Raw genomic sequence first — 22,575 nt, 5'->3', positions numbered from 1 at the left:
AGTCAAGGAACGAACCACGAATAACATCCGGGATGTCTATAAAAAAGGGCCAATCACAAACAAGATGCGGTGTAAAAAAAAAAAAAAAAAGCTCCAATCCTATGCGAGGAGCTTTTCAGGCCACAAATGTCCCGGAACCGACTGATGTTAGGATATTCTTGTTCTCCTGTATCAATCGCATTATCGTTATAATTACCAAACATTGCAGCCTCAGAATAATATTATTAACGTATTGAATTGGTTTTTGCAATTAGTTTCATTTAAGTATTTGGTTTACTCCAAGTAATTGCTGCTAGATACCTAACTGTTCAAAACCAAAATACAGTTAGCTGCACTGTATCTGGTTCAGATAATGTTCGCAACAACTTTGATTTGAATGAGCCTTCAGAAATATGACTAGCTAGCGACCGAATCACACGCACGTACATAAATACAAGACTTAAATCACATTGGTAAAATTCTGTGGATCTGGCTGAACCACAGACTGCCGAATTAATCAATTCGCACAAAGGAGCGTACTGTTCATAGACTGTATAAAATAGGTACTGTTTCTTTAAATGGTCACGATTCACTGTCGCGTTGATATGACGCCATAGAGTCAGACATGTGGTGCTCTGCTGAATATTGCAGGAAAAAGTAGCAAACATTCACTTGTAATGGTAGCAGGGATTTGTTTACAGTGACATTTAACAGCCTCGCAGTGGGAAGTTTCTGAAATAAACAAAAATGTCAAGCGGTCGAAGACCCGAACACATGGCACCGCCAGAGGTGGTAAGTAGATATAGCTAACTTAGTTAGCTTCCCAAAATACATGTTACAGGCTAAACTACAAATTCCTTGTTGGCTAGAACAGGGCTCTGTGTTTGCTGTGTAGCTAGTTAGGTGGCTAGCAGTTCACCCATTATGTTCTACAGTTAAACAAATGCTATGATACAGTAGAATTGGCAGAAGATTCGTGAAACCCACAGTCGCTGTTGCTTCTTCCCACAGTTTTACAACCAAGATGAGGCAAGAAAGTACTCTCAGAAGTACGTATGCATCTTCGCTTTTCGTTTATTTTCAAATGATTTATAATTGTTGATAAATAAGCATATTCATAATTTACATATCCATAATGAATATGCTTATGTGGCTGTGTTACTTTTGCTTTTGTTAAAACTCAGATGCATACATATACACGGTCGTGTTTACACACCGACTGAGAGTTCTGTGTGTTTAAAACTAAATCGTTGCGTTTTCCGAGTGGTGACTTTGTGTCCATTGCGGTTCACAGCTCGCGGATGATCGAGATCCAGAGTCAGATGTCAGAGAGAGCCGTGGAGCTGCTGAGCCTGCCGGAAGATCAGCCCTGTTTCCTGCTGGACGTGGGGTAAGATCAGCCCTGTTTGCTGTTGGACGTGGAGTGAAACTCCGGGGGACGATATGAATTGTGGCAGATTTGGAATCCATTTTAATTTCTGTTCAGCGTGTCAGGCCACAGAAAGTACAGGAGACTGCATTTATTTATGGTGTCATTTATGGACAGATCCACCCACATACTGAATAAACTCATCCACGTGTGGCACCACCATGTTGATGGTTTGCTTATGTTTGTAGCACTCTAAACTAGGCACCCAACCTCATCTACCACAGAGCAGTTATATGTTAAATCTCAGTACGTTACTACCGGTTGGAGTTGCTGTGCAGTTGTATTTTATCAGTGCTTGGTGTTAAAATAAAGTCAGGTGTAAGGAGTGTGTATGTGTATGTGTGTGTGTGTGTGTGTGCGCAGGTGTGGTTCAGGACTGAGTGGGGATTACCTGACAGAAGAAGGACACTTATGGGTGGGAGTGGACATCAGTACCGCCATGTTGGGTGAGCAGAACCTATATATCACTGTGAGAAATGTAAGATGAACAATAATGTTTTAACAAAAATAAAAACAAGCTGACAGGACAATGTTAAATTATTCCACTATGTATGGCTCGGATGTGTTTGGTTAAAGAGCTAATGAGGGAAACCTGATCTGGCTTCTCGTGCTCCTTGAAGATTAGGCCCTAAGTTTGGACACTGAGGACTGAGGACTGAAGACTGAAGCTTCTGTACTTCAAAAGCCCTTTATTGAGTGTGTTGTCCTTTACGTGTGTGTGTTGGCAGATGTAAGATGTGCGTTTTTGTTTTCCTCAGACGTGGCTTTAGAGCGGGAGGTTGAAGGAGACCTCATTGTGGGAGACATGGGCCAGAGGCTGCCATTCAGGCCTGGAACCTTCGATGGCTGCATCAGGTCAGCTCCCCTCATTCTATCCGTGTATGACTCTCAGATCAGCACCTTCTCATTCTACCAGTGACTGTGATAACTGTGTCATTGCTTAATCCTGAACACTAACCTCCAATTGACTAATCCGATGGGACAGACTCTACCACTTGTTTTACCCTGTAACTATTCTTATTGTAGCATTTAGTAATCGATGTCCTCTGTGGCTGTAACTGATGATAATGGATGTGTTCAGACTGTAACAGCGGATAATCAATGTGCTATGTGATTTGTAACTGATTACATTACATTACATTACAAAGCATTTAGCAGATAGTACAACAAAGTGCAGATCAAAGACAGGAACAAGTGTGATGAGGACCCTAGAGTACAGTATGGTTCCGAGTTCCTAGCATGGCCATGCAGATACAGTTAGAACCCTTCAATACATCAGCGACGAACTAGCATACCACGGTTGGCAGCTAGAATACCCAGAGTACAGCAATACTGTGATGATAATGCATGTGCTCTCTGACTGTGACTAAGGATAATGAATGTTTCTGTGTTTTATCCAGTATTTCTGCTTTGCAGTGGCTGTGCAACGCGGACAAAAAGTCACACAGCCCACCCAAGAGGCTCTACACCTTCTTTAGCACCCTGTATTCCTCACTGGTGAGCATTCAGTACTCCTATTGGCTGTGTACTCCTCACTCATGAGCATTCTTTACTCCCATTGGCTGTGTACATTCGGCACTCCTCAACACGCTGAAAAAGGCTTTATATTGTAACTGCCATCTGTGAGTTTAAACTGAAATTGTCCGAACAACTAATAACACAAATATTCTCTGGAGAAATGAAATAAGCCTGAATTTGCACAACCAGCTTTGTGAATACCTGTAATTATTCAGGAGCCATTTTGTTAACTCTTAAAAAAAAAATAAATAAAAATGAAGTGAAAAATCTGTTTTATTCCTTTCACTTTTGCCTCATGCCAAGGTAACCGTGATTAGTTTGAGTTTTGAGTTGTGATTTTACTTGTTCTTGTCCGTGTTTGTGCGTTTAGGTTCGAGGAGCGCGTGCCGTGTTTCAGATCTACCCCGAGAACTCTGAGCAGGTGAGCACTGAGCATCATAACCATCACACTGGGACGGAAGAACAAGGCATCTCAAACGCTTTCCCTGTTTCTCTGATGACTTGTCAGTCCCAGAGAGATGCACATATTCAGAGAAGTTATCGGGTAAATGTTGGTTTGTTTGTTGATAAAATGGTGGAGTTTGTTGGGTAAATGTTGGTTTGTTTGTTGATAAAATGGTGGAGTTGTTGGGTAAATGTTGGTTGTTTGTTGATAAAATGGTGGAGTTGTTGGGTAAATGTTGGTTTGTTTGTTGATAAAATGGTGGAGTTGTGGGTAAATGTTGGTTTGTTTGTTGATAAAATGGTGGAGTTGTTGGGTAAATGTTGGTTTGTTTGTTGATAAAATTGTGGAGTTGTTGGGTAAATTTTGGTTTGTTTGTTGATAAAATGGTGGAGTTGTTGGGTAAATGTTGGTTGTTTGTTGATAAAATGGTGGAGTTGTTGGGTAAATGTTGGTTGTTTGTTGATAAAATTGTGGAGTTGTTGGGTAAATGTTGGTTTGTTTGTTGATTAAAATGGTGGAGTTGTTGGGTAAATGTTGGTTTGTTTGTTGATAAAATTGTGGAGTTGTTGGGTAAATGTTGGTTTGTTTGTTGATTAAAATGGTGGAGTTGTTGGGTAAATGTTGGTTGGTTTGTTTGTTGATGAAATGCCGGAGTTATAGGGTTGCTCTTTCCTTTCTCCCCCAGCTGGAGCTCATCACCTCTCAGGCCATGAAGGCCGGCTTCACCGGGGGCATGGTGGTGGACTACCCCAACAGCACCAAGGCCAAGAAGTGAGCCCTTCCCTTCCACACGCACACACACACACTCATATGCACACACACACACACACACACACACACACACACACACACACACACTCTCACACACACACACACACACACACACACACACACACACACACACACACACACACACACACACACACACACTCATATACACACGTATACAAACACACACACACATTCACACACAGAAACAGGGAGCGGGTTGTATTTATGAAATGTGAAAAGGGTAACAAAGTTATTGATGAATGATTTCTGTTTCTCGCTGCTCCAGGTTCTTTCTCTGCCTGTTCGCCGGGGTGTCTGGGGTCTTGCCAAAGGTACCTCCTTTACCCACAATCCCACAGTACTGTAACCAAGGGTGCTATACCAGTGCAACTTGTTCTTATTAATGAGACTAACCAAAGGAACTATATATGGGGCAACATGGCTCAGGCAGTAAGAGCAGTCGTCTGGCAGTTGGAGGGTTGCCGGTTCGATCCCCCGCCCGGGCTGTGTCGAAGTGTCCCTGAGCAAGATACCAAACCCCTAAATGCTCCTGACGAGCTGGTCGGCGCCTTGCATGGCAGCCAATCGCCGTTGGTGTGTGAGTGTGTTTATGAATGGGTGAATGAGAAGCATCAGTTGTACAGCACTTTGGATAAAGGCGCTATATAAATGCCAACCATTTACCATACTGTAAATACAACTTACTCTTGCTAATATTACCAGTCAAGGGGCTACATAAATGCAACTTGCTTTTAATATTCATTAATATTACTTATTGTAAAATGTTTGTTGTGGGGTACAGATTGCAGGCACTGGAAACTGAGCGGGATAGTCTTATGTTCCAGCTCAGTATGGGAGGTGGGCCGGTCTTTGTTAGTCTGTTATTCTCTTCTCTTGCAGGGGCTGGGTTCAGAGACTGTTGACCGGGGTGTTGCCAATCAAGTCCAGTTCACTGGGCAGAGGTAAAGCGAGCTTCATCACTGAGAGCTGGACCAGTCTGTTTGTGGTGTCGCCTCACTGTAATGATTCAAATTTAGATTTGCCACGTTAAAGGCAAGATGTTTGTAGGTGCACAGCTAATGCTATGAGCAGTGCAGTGCGTTAAGACGCACACAGGGTCACAGGGTCTCGTTCACCTGAGAGCAGGGCTGCACCCCCTCGCTTCCAGGGCAGAGACCCAGAGCGACAGAGGGCCCTCGTCCCACCCGGCTGGAGCTACAGCCCCGTGGCTTTTCCTCCCTCTAACAAAGCAGCCCAAACCAGCCCAGAACCACACAAACCAGCCCGACCCTGCCCAGAACCACACAAACCAGCCCAACCCTGCCCAGAACCACACAAACCAGCCCAAACCAGCCCAGAACCACACAAACCAGCCCAAACCAGCCCAGAACCACACAAACCAGCCCAAACCAGCCCAGAACCACATAAACCAGCCCAAACCAGCCCAGAACCACACAAACCAGCCCAAACCAGCCCAGAACCACTCAAACCAGCCCAAACCAGCCCAGAACCACACAAACCAGCCCAACCCTGCCCAGAACCACATAAACCAGCCCAAACCAGCCCAGAATCACACAAACCAGCCCAACCCTGCCCAGAATCACACAAACCAGCCCAACCCTGCCCAGAACCACACAAACCAGCCCAAACCAGCCCAGAACCACACAAACCAGCCCAACCCTGCCCAGAACCACACAAACCAGCCCCAACCCTGCCCAGAACCACACAAAACCAGCGCTAACCAGCCCAGAGCAGCCAAAAACCAGCCCGAACCGGCCACAGCTAACCCGAACCAGCCCTAACTGGCACAAACCAGTCTGGGTTAGACACCAGCCCAAGCGAGTCTGTGGGTCTGGAGTGGGACAAGACTGCCCCAGTCTCCTGGCTCCTCAGTGAGGTTTTCTTCTGTCTCCCGAAGGTGTCGCTTCAAGCACATGAAGGGGAAGTCGCTGAAGAAGAGTAAGGACTGGGTCCTGGAGAAGAAGGAGAGGAGGAGGCGACAGGGCCGGTATTACAAACTTTACATTTTACCCCGCGGACGAGAGACCAGATCAAATGTGTCGTCCTTTAGGATTCAAATGCTTTTCTTTTCTTTGCCGAGTTGGTCTGGTGTATTGGAACCTGTGAAATATCTATTTTTTTAAATGCCAACCCCCGCCTTCTAGGTCCTCTTGATTGGCTCAGTTGCTGCAGGCAAGATCAATCGAGCACAGAAAAGTATTTGCATCCAAAATGATGATCTGGCAGCTATTAAACTCGGTGGGATACTGACCGAGGGTTTGTGAGCAGCTTGCTTTTGCGTGGCTGAAGTTTATCTCTCTTCCCCTCAGGGAGGTCCGAGCCGACACCAAGTACACAGCACGGCAGAGGAAGCCTCATTTCTGACCGCCGTGTTCAACTCTGCTCCCACCCCCCCCACCCCCCACCCCTCTGCTGGGGTCACACAGCGCAGAGGCAGCGCACAAACCAACAGGCTCTGTGTGTGACCCCCCCCCTCCTGAAACTCACCTGGAACACCCTAAACCCGCCCCCCTGTGGAAGAACAGAACTCCTTTTTTCTGACTGTCAATCAAAGCGATGCCTCTTGAAAGGCCGGGATGTGCTGTTGTGAGGACAGGAGACACTGACGTGGAAAGATGTATTAAAATAACCACGTCTTTCTCTGACCTCTCCCTCTCCGCTGTGTTTCTGTTTCACACAGACTTACTGCTCTCGCAGTAAACTGTTCTCCATCACACATCGTTTAGGATTCATGCATACCCACAATCCTCATTTCTGTGTTCTGCCCCTGCCCTCAGCCTCCGCAGGTTAAACCTGTGACCTTTGACCTTTCTTTCTCTCCATCTGCTGCCTTCTCCCCGTATAGCAACTGTGAACGCACCATTTTGCCTTTTAAGTGGTGTTTTAAAATAACACATTCAGCCAAGCAAGTATACAAGACATCCCATGTAAAAACAAAAAAATAAAATAAATAATAATAATAAAAAAATAATAACTTGCTGAAGTATACCTGAAGTGTACTATTTTGTACTTAAGAATACTTTTACGTATTGAGTATAATTGAAGTTTATATCAAGTATGCTTGGTATATATTTTTTGATTTGATGGGAAACGCTTAATACATGACATTGTAGTGTCAACAGAGGTCGCTCTTGCACAAGCGAAGGATCTTCTATATCCTGTTTTAGAGGAGTCGGTGAATTTTGTTCAATTCAATTTTGACATTTTAACGTTGCTGTCTATTACTCTTTGGTCCAGTGCGTTACGTTTGTTTTCCTCTGATGGGGAATTTAAAAAAGTCTTGCTTTCTCGGTGTGCCACCTGCCGCTCTCATACAAATAAAATAAAATGGAATGTAAATCTCTCTCTCTCAATAAAAAGGTTGGTGCGCGCGCACGATATTTGCGCGCTCCCGCCCCTTACAGCGGCTCTTGAAAATGAAGCCAATACGCGGTAGAAATCGAGTTAGAGACATTATATCAGCATCTTAGACTAGGTTCCTGGGAAACTAAGTCAGTCCGCCCGTTTAACACCATGAAGGACCGCATGCACGAGCTGCGAACTGTAAGTAACGGCACTTATTTCGTTTTAATAAGTTTGATGGCGACAGAAGACGTTTGGCTATAATTTAAATTAACGGTTGTATATGCCAGTTCCACATACGCATAATAGGCTACAATGAACGCGTAGACTAGAGACTAGATGATAGGTTGTAATGATTGACATTTTGTTTAAACCGATTTTGTAACTAGCTTTTGCTATCGCTATAAAACCAACAGACTTGTGAGAGTCCCTCCCTTTCTCTATCTCTCCCTCTCCCTGTCTGTCTGTCTCTCACTCACTCACAAACACAGAATATACTTGTGAATATATTCGTGGGTTTAATTTAGCAAGATGATAGTATCGAATCATCGTATATGTGAAAATACTCGCGGCATGTTGCACTTTGGAGACGGACAGTCCAGCCAGGCACTAGGTCAGTCACACCCAGTGTACACACCGAGCGCAGGGAGAGTGAGCCGTTAACTAGCGAGCATGACTAACCAAACAGTGATGATTAACACAGAGCCTGTGATCTGCTCTCTCCGTTATTTAACCGAACCCTGGACCGGAGGTGACGGCCAGAGTTTCGGGATTTGCGATTGGCAGCTCTCTCCTTTCCCCGGAATGCTGATCAATGTTTAACAGAGAGCCGCACAACGGTTTCGCTCACAGAACTGCTTTTTTGAACCCAGTTCACCTGATACGGAGTGAACTTATTTCCACAAAGATCACGTGATTGGCGGAGTCTTCTTTTGGTGCGTCATGATACTGTAGGTTGAGACTCACGTCAACGTTAATTTAACTTTGCAATAATCCTTCATTTATGTGGCTATATGGTTAGTCCTCTCTCTAACTTTGCAATAATGTGAAATGTACTAAATTCAGTTATTCAGTGGGAATGTCCATATAGATAAGTAATGTCTGTTAGTTGGCGTGTTAGTGTCAAAGGAGTTGATTTTTTATGAGTTAATTATTTATGACTTGGATTTGTTGGGAAAATCGTCAACAAATCAGAAATGAGTCGCATACACATATATGATACACTAACTCAACTCAGCTCATGGTTGAGTTGGTTCACCAGTGTATAAATGGCAGTCTGTGTTCTGTGACATGACAACAAAGTCTGTGTGTGTGTGTGTGTGTGTGTGTGTGTGTGTGTGTGTGTGTGTGAGAGTGTGAGTGTGTGTGTGTGAGAGTGTGAGTGTGTGTCTGTGTGTGTCTGTGTGTGTGTGTGTGTGTGAGTGTGAGTGTGAGTGTGTGTGTGTGTGTGTGTGTGTGTGTGTGTGTGTGTGTGTGTGTGTGTGTGTGTGTGTGTGTGTGTGTGTGTGTGTGTGTGTCCACTCAGTGAGCGGCACAGTGGTGCAGTGGGTAGCACTGCCGCCTCACAGCAAGGAGGTCCTGGGTTCGTATCCCCGTCAGCCTTTTTGCATGTTCTCCCCGTGTCTGCGTGGGTTTCCTCCGGGTACTCCAGTTTCCCCCCACAGTCCAAAGACTGGTTTTTCATTTGTAGATTACAAAAGAGCATTCACGCCTGCGTATCCTGCTAGCTCCTAGCCACAGCTTCAGTTCTGCTCCTCTCTCTCCTCCTCCCCTCTTTCCTCCTCCCCTCTCTCCTCCTCCTCTCCTCCTCCTCCTCTCTCTCCTCCTCTGTCCTCCTCCTCTCTCCTCTCTCTCTCCTCCTCCTCTTCTCTTCCTCGTCTCTCCTCCTCTCTCTCTCCTCCTCCCCTCTCTCCTCCTCCTCTCCTCTCTTGGGCCAGTCTCTCTCCCCTCCTCCTCCTCTCTCCTCCCCCTCTCCTCCTCTCCTCCTCTCTCCCCCTCGCCTCCTCTCTCCTCCCCCTCTCCTCCTCTCCTCTCTCCTCCTCCCCTCTCCCCTCCTCCTCTCCTCTCTTGGGCCAGTCTCTCTCCCCCACTCTGACAAGTGAAAGGTTCCACACCACCCTGTCCTCAGGATCACCCAGCTCCTGCACTGGGAGATAAAATCAGCTTTCATTTCCATCCTTCCTTTACCTCTTGTCCCCTCAATTTTCACCTTTTATGCTGCGTCTGCTTTCTTGCGCCTGCTGCCATGACGTGCAGCTTGTGTCCTGTATGCAGGTATGCTGGTCCACGTTTGAAACGCATTTAACTACGTTAACTAGTTGCATCAGGGGGGAATCAGTCTGTTTCACAGATCAGCCTTAAATCTAAACTCTGTGTGATATCATCAATAACCAGGTCAGGGACACCTTTTAACATGGCCCCTTATTCTTAGAAGAAAAATGACTTAGCTGTGCTTTTGGTATGAAATACCCTGTGCTGTCATCTCAGTCCAAATAGCAAACTGGGAAGGTTCTATGCATGTATGTTTTATCATTTGTTATCAGTGGGTGAGTGATCTATAATGCCTTGGTGTAACAACGTGTGGTCACCAATGGTGTCCTTCCTGTGTGTGTGTACACGTGTGTGTGTGTGCGTGCGTGTACGTGTGTGTGTGCGTGTGTACGTGTGTGTACGTGTGTGTACGTGTGTGTACGCGTGTGTGCGTGTGTGTGCGTGTGCGTGCGTGTGCGTGCGTGCGTGTGCGTGCGTGTGTGTGCGTGCGTGTGTGTGTGCGTGCGTGTGTGTGCGCGTGCGTGTGCGTGCGTGTGTATGTGTTTCCAGGGTAAGGACAGTGATGAAGATGAGGAGGTGGCAGTCGGCATGGATAACGAGTGCTTCATGGATGAGTTCTTTGAGCAGGTGAGAACCTCCACACCACCCCTCTGCACCTCACACCTTAAGCCCACACATATACTCACTTTCCTAAAAATATGAACATTAAAATCAGGACCTCTGAGATCAGCAGTGTGCGTAGCTCCCAGTAATCTGCAGGACTTAGGACATGCATGTGTGTGCATGTGCAAGTGTATTTGTACATTTAGACATGCTGGTGTGCATTCATAGCACACATAGGTGTGTGTGTATATATGCGCGTGCATAGGTGTGCGTAGGTGTGTGTGTACGTGTGTGTGCATGTAGGTGTGCGTGTGTGTGCGCGCACGCGTCGGTGTGCGTGTGTGTGTGTGTGTGTGTGCGCGTAGGTGCGCATTGGTGTGTGTGTGTGTATGTGCGTGCGTGTGTGTGTGCGTTTATTTGTATATGCCCCGATGTGTGGGATATTTCTCATTACACATGACATGAGAGAATGCATATTTAAAATTACCTATCAAGTATTAATTAAGAACCTTTTGGTGTAAGTTTTAAGTGACATGTTTGTATTTGTTGAAAGACAGGAAATTAAATTAATCAGCCCTGGCGCTAACACCAGGGAAAAGCAATGAGCCTGTAAGGAGGTGCAGGTGGGCGGGATTTACACTTTTGGGGATCATTTAATTTGTTCCAATACACCAGGCAAGATTAGTCAAACGCAGGAAATTATTTGAATCCAAAACTAATAATATTTTGACACAGGTCTGCCTGCCGCGTATCGTTCTTGCCTGCACTGTGGCAGATTGCCCATGATGCCGTGCTCTGCAGGTGGTGGAGGTTCGGGGGTTCATCGACGCCCTCGGCAGGAAGGTGGAGGAAATGAGACGGAACCACAGCGCCATCCTGGCAGCGCCCGACCCGGACGAAAGTACGCTACCGCTGCCACTTACCACCCCTTACCACCTTTTACCACCACTTACCACCATTTACCACCACTTACCGCCACTTACCACCGTTTCCCACCACTTACCACCATTTACCACCACTTACCACCACTTATCACCGTTTACCACCACTTACCCCCACTTACCACCGTTTCCCACCACTTACCCCCACTTACCACCGTTTACCACCACTTATCACCGTTTACCACCACTTACCACCACTTACCACCGTTTCCCACCACTTACCCCCACTTACCACCGTTTACCACCACTTATCACCGTTTACCACCACTTACCACCATTTACCACCACTTACCCCCACTTACCACCGTTTACCACCACTTACCACCGTTTCCCACCACTTACCACCGTTTCCCACCACTTACCCCCACTTACCACCACTTACCACCGTTTACCACCACTTACCACCATTTACCCCCACTTACCACCGTTTACCCCCACTTACCCCCACTTACCACCGTTTACCACCACTTACCACCACTTACCACCATTTACCACCACTTACCACCACTTACCCCCACTTACCACCGTTTCCCACCACTTACCCCCACTTACCACCGTTTACCACCACTTACCACCGTTTACCCCCACTTACCACCGTTTACCCCCACTTACCACCATTTACCACCGTTTACAAACACTTACCACCGTTTACATTACATTACATTACATGACGTGGCGTTTAGCAGACGCTCTTATCCAGAGCAACGTACAACAAAGTGCAAATCAAACACAAGAACAAGTGCAAAAGTGGACCTGAGAGGACAGTACAGTTCCGAGTCCTAGTGTAAACATACAGAAATTCAGAACCCTTGAAGAGTACAATCAACTTTCAAACTAGCATACCACAGTTGGCAGCTAGAATACAACAATACAACAGCCAATAAAAACAACAGTACCAATACAAGTAACGATATCTATACATAAGTGGCATTACGGTCTAAGGCTAATCACAGTGATTGTGAGTTGGGGAGGGAAAGGTGTAGCCTGAAGAGATGGGTCTTCAGTCTGCGCTTGAAGGAGGTCAGAGACTCTGCCGTTCTGACATCCACCGGGAGGTCATTCCACCACCGTGGGACCAGGACAGACAGCAGTCGTGAGCATGAAGTGCAGGTGTGGCGAGGGGGAGGCGCCAGACGGCACGAAGTGGCAGAACGGAGGGGTCTTGTTGGTGTATAGGTCTTGATTAGGGATTGAATATATACAGGGGCTGATCCTTTAACTGCCTGGTATGCGAGCACCAAAGTTTTAAATTTGATGCAAGCCATAACAGGCAGCCAGTGGAGGTTGCTGAGCAGGGGGGTGACATGTGAATGTCTGGGAACATTGAATACCAGACGGGCTGCAGCATTCTGGATGAGTTGTAGGGGTCTGATGGCAGATGCTGGAAGGCCAGCCAGCAGAGAATTGCAATAGTCCAGGCGGGACAGGACCATTGCTTGAACAAGGAGCTGAGTGGAGTAGGTGGCGAGAAAGGGTTGGATTCTCCGGATGTTGTACAGGAAGAACCTGCATGCCCGGGTCACCGTAGCGATGTTCTTGGAGAAGGATAGCCTGTTGTCCATCACCACTCCAAGGTTTCTTGCACTAGGGGATGAGGTCACTGTGGTATCCCCTAGTGAGATGGAGAAATCAGAGAAGGGAGAGGTTAAAGCAGGGATGAAGATCACCTCCGTCTTACCTGGGTTGAGCCTTAGATGGTGGTTGCCCATCCAGCTCTGGATGTCTCTCTGGCAGGCGGAGATACGGGTAGAGACCTGTGTGTCTGATGGGGGGAAGGAGAGAAAGAGTTGGGTGTCATTGGCATAACAATGATAGGAGATGCCATGAGCAGAGATAACGGGGCCAAGGGATCTTGTGTGGAGGGGTTGACACTCCTCCAGCCCAGGACACCTGGGAGGACCGGCCAGAGAGATAAGATTGGATCCACTCTAAGGCTGTGCCACAGATCCCTGTAGATGCCAGGGAGGCTAAGAGGAGGGAGTGGTTGCCCGTGTCGAACGCCGCAGAGAGGTCAAGAAAGATCAGGACAGAGGAGAGAGAGGTTGCTCGTGCAGCCTGAAGGGACTCGTTGACAGAGAGGAGTGCAGTCTCTGTTGAGTGGCCAGGTCTGAAGCCGGACTGGTGGGGGTCCAGCAGGTTATTCTGAGAGAGGAAGGAAGAGAGTTGGTTGGAGGCAGCTCGTTCAATGGATTTGGATAGAAAAGGAAGGAGAGATACCGGACGGTAGTTTTGAATGCAGGAGGGGCCTAGAGTGGGTTTCTTTAGGAGCGGGGTGATGTAGGCCCTCTTGAATGATGAGGGAAAGCAGCCAGAGGACAGAGAGGAGTTAACAAGGGAGGTGACAAACGTGAGGATGTCAGGTGTGATTGCCTGAAGGAGGTTTGAGGGGATGGGGTCCAGGGCACAAGTAGTAGGGCGGTGGGAGAGCAGGAGGTGAGACACATCAGCATCTGTAAGGGGACAGAAAGAGGAGAAACGGGGCAGACACAGAAATGGAGGCAGGCATAGAAGTGGCGGTGGTTGCGAAGGTGCTGCGGATATCTGCAAGTATCTAACTGATTCTGATCACCTACTCAGAATAACAGAACCGAGCGAAACTGCCGGCAGCTGGTGAAAAAAAAACACTAGATTTGCTGACTAATAACGAAAAGCAAGACACCTGGTATACCTAACATGGCGATTTGACAACAAATCTACAACAGCTGAGACTAACAAGGTTTCCCTATTACCTACTGCTCACATGCAAAAAACACAGAAACAATACTTAAGTTCCCTGGAGGTCTTCAAGTACACATGGCTAGTGGAAAAAATGCACTTCTCTGCCGAATTGCAAACAATTCCACTGTTATATAGCGTCCACCACTTACCACCGTTTGCCACCACTTACCACCGTTTACCCCCACTTACCCCCACTTACCACCGTTTACCACCATTTACAACCACTAACCACCACTTAACCCCACTTACCACCGTTTACCCCCACTTACCACCGTTTACCCCCACTTACCACCGTTTACCACCATTTACAACCACTAACCACCACTTAACCCCACTTACCACCATTTACCCCCACTTACCACCGTTTACAACCGCTAACCACCACTTACCGCCACATCAGCAGGTTTGGGGTTGTGGCTAGTGTGATCAGCAGGTTTGGGGTTGTGGCTAGTGTGATCAGCAGGTTTGGGGTTGTGGCTAGTGTGATCAGCAGGTTTGGGGTTGTGGCTAGTGTGATCAGCAGGTTTGGGGTTGTGGTTAGTGTGATCAGCAGGTTTGGGGTTGTGGTTAGTGTGATCAGCAGGTTTGGGGTTATGGTTGTTGTGATTATCTCTCAGGCAGGAGATCACTGTTCAAGGCCCTCTTTGTTTTGAGGAAAGAATTATATTTTTCAAAGGTTTGGGGAAAGGCAATCTTAGCTGTCAGTTCAGAAGGCAGAAGGGAGTTTGCCTCGGGAGAAACGTCATGAAAAACATGGCCGTCTGCTCTCGGCGTGCTGCTGAGGGCAAAAGAAGCATCAAGCTTTTCTATTGCCTGTACCATGGAGGGCAGCTGATTGGTTGGTATGTTAATAGACAGTGGATGGTAAAAGCAGTCAGCTTTTTTAAAGGGCACAAAAAAATTTTTTTCAGGTGGAATTTTTGAAAACATGATGCTGAGGTTCTTCTTTTTAAGTATCAAATGGTGCTTTTAGTTCTGTTTAGTTTAGCTGCAGTGTTTGCGGGTTTAACTCCAGTCCTGGAGGGCTGCAGTGTCTGCAAGTTTAACTGGTGTGTGTTTGTATACACACGTGCAAGAGTGTGTGTGTGTATCCTGCAAGCTATATTTGGTATTCTTTGGAAGCTTGCCCATTCATTGAGTTCAATGCCCCCAAAACACCAGGTATCTGGACTTTGGCAGATCAACATCCCTTGTCAAACAGGCAGTGTGATCGATTTCTTAAACTGGAGACAGTTAATGTCTGTTAATTAATGGCTATTATTAATTTCCCTGCCTAAAACCTAACGAATGCAACTGCAGAAGATTGTAATTGCACAGGAAGGACCTGACTTTAATTTCTAGGGACTGAAAGCTATGTTTGATCATTTTTTTATTGTAATATTGGATTATTAGATTATCACAGAGAATTTGCTCCAAAAACTGTTCTAATGGCATCTGAGTAGTTCCTGGCATTGAGAAGTACTGTGCACCAGTGGGAATGGCTGGGAATTATATTTATTACATTGCATTGTGTGTGTGTGTGTGTGCGTGTGTGTGTGTGCGTGCGTGCGTGCGTGCGTGCGTGCGTGCGTGCGTGCGTGACTCACTCCACCATTTCTGTAGAGATGAAGGTGGACCTGGAGGTTCTGGGGAGCGATATTAAGGAGCTGGCGAATAAAGTGCGCTCAAAATTAAAGGGTGAGTTTCATATCTGTTCCCTTACTGTTCTGAGTGAGTATCATATCTGTTCCCTTACTGTTCTGAGTGAGGATCATATCTGTTCCCTTACCATTCTGATTCTGTTACAGGTCTTTTATCATGCATTTTCAGGCTGGTCATGGATGATAAAGATGTATGCTGGTCTAGCTGGTCTAGCTGGTCTAGCTGGGTATGAGTTGGTTAATCAGCTAGTGCTAGTAGCTTGTCCGAACTGGTCAACCAGCAAACCCATGTCTAACTGAGAGCTGTACTGAACTGGTCAACCAGCTACCAGCTGTTTCAAGACCTAGCTTGAGAAGTGTTTTTCAGCTGGAATGATGACTCAGTGTACACATGAACAGGTTAGGACATTGAGAAGGGTCCTTGGATTTAGCGTATCATCTCCTGTGCATCATATTGTAATGATTGTGGCATGGAACCCTGATAGTTTAGACATGTGAGATGAATGGAATAATGTACCCAGACTCTCATACTCACTCTGGATATGAGATGATTCTACACACACACACACGCACACTTATACACAGACACACACACAAACAAAGACACAGACAAACAAAGACAAACAAAGACAAACAAAGACAAACACAGACACACACACAGGCACACACACAGGCGCACACACAGACCCACACAGTGGTGGACAGATGTACACAGACAGACACATTTACATTTTAGTCATTTGGCAGACGCTTTTAATCCAAAGCGACTTACAAGTGCATAGGTTCTACCATAAGTCAGAGCATCACATCCAGAAACTAGCAAAATACAGGAACAGGAAATGCTGTTCTAAACATAATTTTTTTTTTTTTTTTTTTTTTTTTTGGGGGGGGGGGGGGGGGGGGGGGGGGTTAGACAAGGATAGGGATATCAGAAAGGAGGGGCAGGGGAAATCAGGAGGGAGGACTAAGGTAGAGTTTGAAAAGGTGGGTTTTGAGTCTGCGTCGAAATAGGGGGAGGGATTCTGCTGTTCTGACAGTGGTAGGCAGGTCATTCCACCACTGAGAAACCAGAACGGAAAACAGGCGTGAACGTGCAGCTCGACCGCCAGGTGCACGTAGAGAGGGAACCGTAAGTCGACCAGAGCTGGCAGACCGGAGTGGTCTAGCTGGGGAGTAGGGAGTGATCAGGGATTGTATGTAAGGTGGGGCAGTCCCCTTAGCAGCCTGAAATGCCAACACTAGGGCCTTGAAACGGATGCGTGCGGCAATAGGAAGCCAGTGGAGGCCAATGAGAAGTGGGGTGACATGAGCCGACCTGGGCTGATTGGTGATCAGGCGGGCTGCAGCATTCTGGACCAGCTGGAGGGGCTTGATGGCACACGCTGGAAGACCGGCTAGGAGGGAGTTGCAGTAATCCAGGCGGGAAATGACGAGCGCCTGGACTAGGAGCTGGGTGGCTTTCTCAGTCAGGAGATGACGGACACGGCGTATATTATACAGAAAGAACCTGCAGGTTCTGGCAGTGGAGGATACTTGTGGAGCCAGGGTGAGGCAGTTATCAAGAGTCACCCCAAGATTCTTTGCCGTACGGGAGGAGGAAACTACAAGGTCCTCAACAGTCAATGAGAGGTCGATTGACGGAGAGGACTTAGCAGGGATGTAGAGAAGCTCAGTTTTGGCAAGGTTGAGCTTCAGGTGATGGGAAGTCATCCACGCAGAGATATCAGCCAAGCAGGCAGAGATCTGTGTGGTGATTTGGGTGTCGGGGGGGAAGGAAATGAAGAGTTGGGTGTCATCAGCGTAGGAGTGATAAGAAAAGCCGTGGGAAGAGATAACAGAACCAAGAGACATGGTGTATAGCGAGAAGAGGAGAGGCCCAAGAACCGAGCCCTGCGGGACTCCAGTTCGTAGGGGTTGAGGGTCGGAGACTGCGCCCCTCCAAGTCACCTGGTAGGAGCGACCAGAGAGGTAGGAGGAAAACCAAGCGAGTGCAGAACCTGTGACACCCATCCCAGACAGCGATTAGAGCAGAATCTCATGGTTGACTGTATCGAAGGCGGCTGACAGGTCGAGGAAGATGAGGACAGAGGAGAGGGATTTTGCTTTAGCAGAGTGGAGTGCCTCAGTGACCGCGAGCAGGGCGGTTTCAGTGGAGTGGCCACTCTTGAAGCCAGACTGGTTGGGGTCATGGAGATTGTTGTGGAGAAGATAAGTGGACAGTTTGGAGCAGACCGCCCATTCCAGGGTTTTAGCGAGAAAGGGAAGAAGAGAGACAGGCCGGTAGTTGTTCAGGGCAGAGGGGTCAAGAGAAGGTTTTTTGAGGAGGGGAGTGACTCTGGCCCTCTTCAGGGAAGAGGGCATGGTGCCAGAAGAGAGGGAGGTGTCTGACATGGTCTGACATGTTTCTCTCTGCAGGGATACAGCACAGCATTGAGCAGGAGGAGGGACAGAACAGGTCATCAGCCGACCTGAGAATACGCAAGACCCAGGTGAGGGGGGGGTCTACCTGGGTTCACCTGAAGTCAGAGCACAGCTGGAGTAAGAGACCGTCATATAATTAACATTATATTAACATTATATGACATGTTAATTATATTAACTCTCTCTTTCTCTTACTCCCTCACTCTCTCCCTCTTTCTCTCCCTCCCTCTCCCTTTCTCTCTCTCTCTCTCCCTCCCTCTCCCTTTCTCCCTCTCTCCCTCCCTCTCTTTCCCTCTCTCCCTCTCCCTCCTACCTTTCTCTCCCTCCCTCCCTCTCTCTCTCTCTCTCTCTCACACTCCCTCTCTCTGTCTTCCTCCCCCCCTCTCTCTCTCGCTCTCTCTCCCCCCCCCCTCAGCATTCCACTTTGTCCCGTGCATTTGTGGAAGTGATGTCAGAATACAACTCCACCCAGTCAGACTACAGGGAGCGGTGTAAGGGCCGGATCCTGCGGCAGCTCGAGATCAGTGAGTACTGCCCCCTGCTGGTGGGTCCCTGGGATTTGTAGTTTGTGTTATTTCATAAGGGTTTCTGGGGTTTGTAGTTTCTGTTGTGCTTTCTGTGGGTTCTGGGGTTTGTAGTATGTTTCAGGGCTGGTTCTCTTCACAGACATATTGACAAGAGCCACAAATCGTATGCTTAATGCTAAACGTTGGGTCTGTACCTGCATGGGGATGGAGGTGATGCCACAGCGGGCAGCCTGTAGCGTAGTGGTTAAGGTAAATGACTGGGACACGCAAGGTTGGTGGATCTAATCCCGGTGTAGCGACAATAAGATCCGCATAGCCGTTGGGCCCTTGAGCAAGGCCCTTAACCCTGCATTGCTCCAGAGGAGGATTGTCTCCTGCTTAGTCTAATCAACTGTACGTCGCTCTGGATAAGAGCATCTGCCAAATGCCAATAATGTCATGTGATGCAGTGCAGGTAGGATGAGGCTCTGTCAGAGCGGAGGTGACTGTGGGGCTTCTGCTGGTCTTGCTGTTCGAGCCTGTCGAGAAACGAGACCAAACCAGAACCCGGGGGAATCTTCTGGGTCAACCTGGGCCTAGTACATGCAGTCTTTCCATGTGTTCTTTGTGTATTCTGAAAGGTTCTGATGACAATAACCGGATGGTCATTGTCCCCTCACCTGGTTTCTTTGGTCTGTGTGTGTGTGCGCGTGTGTGTGCGCGTGTGTGCGCGTGTGTGCGTGTGTGTGCATGTCTGTCTGTGTGTGTGTGTGTGCGTGCATGTGTCTGTATGTGTGTGTGTGTGTGTGTGTGCGCGCACATGTCTGTCTGTCTGTCTGTGTGTGTGTGTGTACGTTCTATATGTATGTGTGTGTGTGTGCGTGTGTGTGCGTGTGTGTGCGTGTGTGTGTGTGTGTGTGCTTTAGCTGGTAGGAACATCACCAATGAGGAGCTGGAAAGTATGCTGGGAAGTGACAACCCTGCCATCTTTACCTCCGGGGTGAGCTCTGCTCTCTCTCCCTCTCTCACACAGACACACACTCACACACACACACTCACTCAGACACACACTCACACACACACACACACTCACACACACACACACACACACACGCTCACACACACACACACACACACACACACACAAATCCAGGATAAAAGACATTTAGTCTATAATGTATCAATATTAGTCCACACCCTCTCTTAAATTATGGCAGGCAGAGATGTATTGAGCTGCCACCTTGTTGTTTCCTCTTCCCCCAGAAGTATTTTTTATTTATTTGGTTCTGATAGCCATTAAAATTGATTATTGTAGGCAATGAATTTGGGAAAATATTGATTTCTCTCTTTTTCAAGAGGTACTTCTGTCTCTCTTCTCCCCTCCCTCCCTCTCACTCCCTCACTCCCTCTCTCTCTCTTCTCTCTCTCTATCTATCTCCCTCTGTCTCTCTCTCTCACTCACTCCCTCCCTCCCTCCCTCTCCTCTCTCTCCCACACCTTGCTGCTCAGATGGTGATGGACTGTAAGATCAGTGAACAGGCGGTGAGCGAGATCGAGACGCGGCACGCTGAGATCATGCGTCTGGAGAGCAGTGTTCACGAGCTGCACCACATGTTCCTGGACCTGGCCGTGCTGGCGGAGAACCAGGTGAGCCCCCCCTGCAGGACACGGCAGGAACAGCACGGGCCTGCACTATGTGGGGACTTTATTAGAGGGGACAAAACAGAAAGTAAATGAATAAAATAAAATGCTTATCTAATTATTCTTCAAGAGTTTTTATCCATGTGGAACCATAGTTCCCTTTTGGGTTTTCATTGCACTTGTCCCTGGTTCTGGTTTGCACTTTATTGTGTGTCACTCTGGATAAGAGCATCTGCCAAATGACTGAGGTAATGTAATAAATCTACTTTTCAACAAAAACAAAAATGGTTATTAGGTTAGCTATTTCTGAGCCAGACGGAAAGCTATATTTTTATAGTTTTCAATAATATCAATAAGCACAATGCATTAAAAATGGCTACCATAAGCAGTCACACCTGCCACGGCTGTACCTTATTGCCATAAATGATCTTCCAAGACTAATTATCAAAACCTGACATGAAATGAACTGCTGAAATGTAGAATGACAGCTTCCGGTGATTTGACGTTTGGTCTTTTGCGATATATGAAAACATAAAATATCTCCTTCCTTGGACCTGGCCCAGGAGGCCGGTAAAAGGAGTAAAGAGGCAGGCTGGTGACCTCACTGGACTGTGGAGAAGGCAGCTGTGTTGTTGCTGGGTGTTGGGCGTGGCTACATCACGGCGAAAACATCACCAGCTGTTTAAACTCTGACCGAGGGGGCACAGCTGTGAACAGAGTGTCGATGTGCATAATATTCCTGAGTTTAAACTTGTTTCTGTTTATATTTACGGGACTGGAAGATGAATGATGATCACTGGAATAAATAAGGAGGAGGCTCGATTTACTATGGGCAGGTCGAGAGAGTGCAAGTCCAAAGTGTGTGCTTTAGTCCATAACCACTTATCTGAGTCTGAGAGAGAGAGAGTCTGAGAGAGAGAGAGTCTGAGAGAGAGAGAGTCTGAGAGAGAACGAGTCTTAGAGAGAACGAGTCTTGGAGAGGGAGAGAGTCAGAGAGAGAGAATCTGAGAGAGTCTGAGAGAGACTTGGAGAGTGAGTTGCATTTGAGAGTGAGTTAAAGCTACAGTAGAGTTAGAAACCAAGTGAGGCAGTCTGTCCAGGGGACTGTGAATGTAGGGGTGCTGGGAGTACTGATTTTCACTGTGGGTCTTATCGATGTTGTTCTTGCCACGAATACTGCATGTGAATTACTGAAACGCCTTAATTCTGAAAACTGCTTTCAATGTACTTGTCTGTGCTGTGTTTATTCTTGCTTTCTCTCTGTCTTTCTCTCTCTCTCCCTCTTTCCTTTGCCTGCGTTTTTCCCTCATGCAAACAGGCTTAGTCTAACAGGCTCATAGTCTAACAGGCTCTGTGCTGCCAGTCTAGGACCTGCACTAACTGCCCAAGGTAATCCACTCACATTTCTAGTTCATTTATAGAAATATAATTTCTAGAGGAATATTTATCTGACCACAATGTGATTTACTTAATCCTTACTATAATTACTAAACCCCTAGACTTTACTGACCTGATTTGTATGCCTTTCAGCAATTATAATAACAAGTATACAGAGATTATTGGTAATGTCTGAAAGAACTGCAGAAGGGAATCGCAGTGAATAGCGCCCCCTATCTGTGAGGATGACCATCAGCAGTGCCCGAACTGATCGTTGTGGTTCAGTGTAATGGTGGTGGCAGACCTGGGAGTTTTTCTGAAGGGTTATTACAGTGGACCAGGTGCGCACGGATTCCTGTTTTGTCTGTAACAGTTCTAGGTGCTGTGTGAGAGATCTGACGTGCGTTCAAGACTGCAAACACTGGCTAACGTTGGCTAACTGTTTGAAAAGGTGGTGCACTACGAAACAGACAGCTGCTGATGTGGATGTTAAAATCATTCAACAGTAACTGTTTGCTGCTAACTGTTCACCACAAACGTCTGCTGTCTTGAACACGTCAGATTAGTGGGTCTGTGTGACTTACTTCTGGGCAGTTTTATGCCAGAACGACAGATTTATTCTGGCGCCCATTTCACGAAGGCCTCCTCCAGGTGAAGCAGCCTGCCCCCCTCTGCCTGCAGGGGGTGTTGGTGAACAACATCGAGAGGAACGTGCGGGGTGCGGAGGAGTACGTGGAGAAGGCCAAGGAGCAGACCAAGGCCGCCATCAGCGTCCGCAAAGTTAGCCGGCGCGTGAGTCTCAGGATAGACACTGAGTGTGCTCTCAAATATCCTCCCTCTCTCTCTCTCTCTCTCTCTCTCCCTCTCTCCCTCTCTCCCTCCCTCCCTCCCTCCCTCTTCCCCTCCCTCTCTCCCTCCCCCCTCACTCCCTCCATCCCTCTCTCCTTCCCTC

At 47.3% G+C, this 22,575-nt stretch overlaps 2 protein-coding genes across 3 annotated transcripts in view; both read left to right on the top strand.

Moving 5' to 3' along the window:
• The first annotated feature begins 117 nt into the window (after positions 1–117).
• On the top strand, positions 118–6,808 carry bud23 (BUD23 rRNA methyltransferase and ribosome maturation factor). Its single transcript, XM_061217369.1, has 12 exons — positions 118–771; positions 991–1,028; positions 1,274–1,369; positions 1,772–1,854; positions 2,167–2,263; positions 2,809–2,905; positions 3,297–3,347; positions 4,057–4,142; positions 4,429–4,474; positions 5,043–5,104; positions 6,061–6,150; positions 6,473–6,808. Exons 1-12 carry the CDS (start codon positions 727–729, stop codon positions 6,525–6,527), a joined length of 846 nt encoding a protein of 281 aa, XP_061073353.1. The 5' UTR covers positions 118–726; the 3' UTR covers positions 6,528–6,808.
• Positions 6,809–7,567: 759 nt separating this feature from the next.
• LOC133107845 (syntaxin-1A-like) overlaps positions 7,568–22,575 on the top strand; it is a 15,952-nt gene continuing 944 nt past the window's right edge. The window contains exons 1-9 of one of the 2 annotated variants that reach the window (XM_061217089.1): positions 7,568–7,706; positions 10,326–10,403; positions 11,181–11,280; positions 15,641–15,715; positions 18,094–18,167; positions 18,515–18,623; positions 19,532–19,605; positions 20,115–20,252; positions 22,305–22,415. In XM_061217089.1, the coding sequence (XP_061073073.1) occupies positions 7,677–7,706; positions 10,326–10,403; positions 11,181–11,280; positions 15,641–15,715; positions 18,094–18,167; positions 18,515–18,623; positions 19,532–19,605; positions 20,115–20,252; positions 22,305–22,415 (789 nt within the window). In that variant the 5' untranslated portion in view covers positions 7,568–7,676. Of the gene's footprint in view, positions 7,707–10,325; positions 10,404–11,114; positions 11,281–15,640; positions 15,716–18,093; positions 18,168–18,514; positions 18,624–19,531; positions 19,606–20,114; positions 20,253–22,304; positions 22,416–22,575 lie in introns of both variants that reach the window. The other variant, XM_061217090.1, reaches the window with a different exon arrangement.

The sequence above is a fragment of the Conger conger genome, chromosome 13 (genome assembly GCF_963514075.1).
Source record: "Conger conger chromosome 13, fConCon1.1, whole genome shotgun sequence".
NCBI classification, from domain to species: Eukaryota; Metazoa; Chordata; class Actinopteri; order Anguilliformes; family Congridae; genus Conger; species Conger conger.
Note: the sequence above shows the minus strand (reverse complement) of the source record. Positions and strands in the feature narration are given on the sequence as shown.

Bases quoted from the DNA above. Each gene is read 5' to 3' on its own strand.
- bud23 (XM_061217369.1), top strand. From the start codon at position 727: ATGTCAAGCGGTCGAAGACCCGAACACATGGCACCGCCAGAGGTG. The intron at 1,370-1,771 runs GTAAGATCAGCC...GTGTGTGCGCAG, and splicing joins TGTTTCCTGCTGGACGTGGG to GTGTGGTTCAGGACTGAGTG. The intron at 4,475-5,042 runs GTACCTCCTTTA...CTTCTCTTGCAG, and splicing joins TGTCTGGGGTCTTGCCAAAG to GGGCTGGGTTCAGAGACTGT.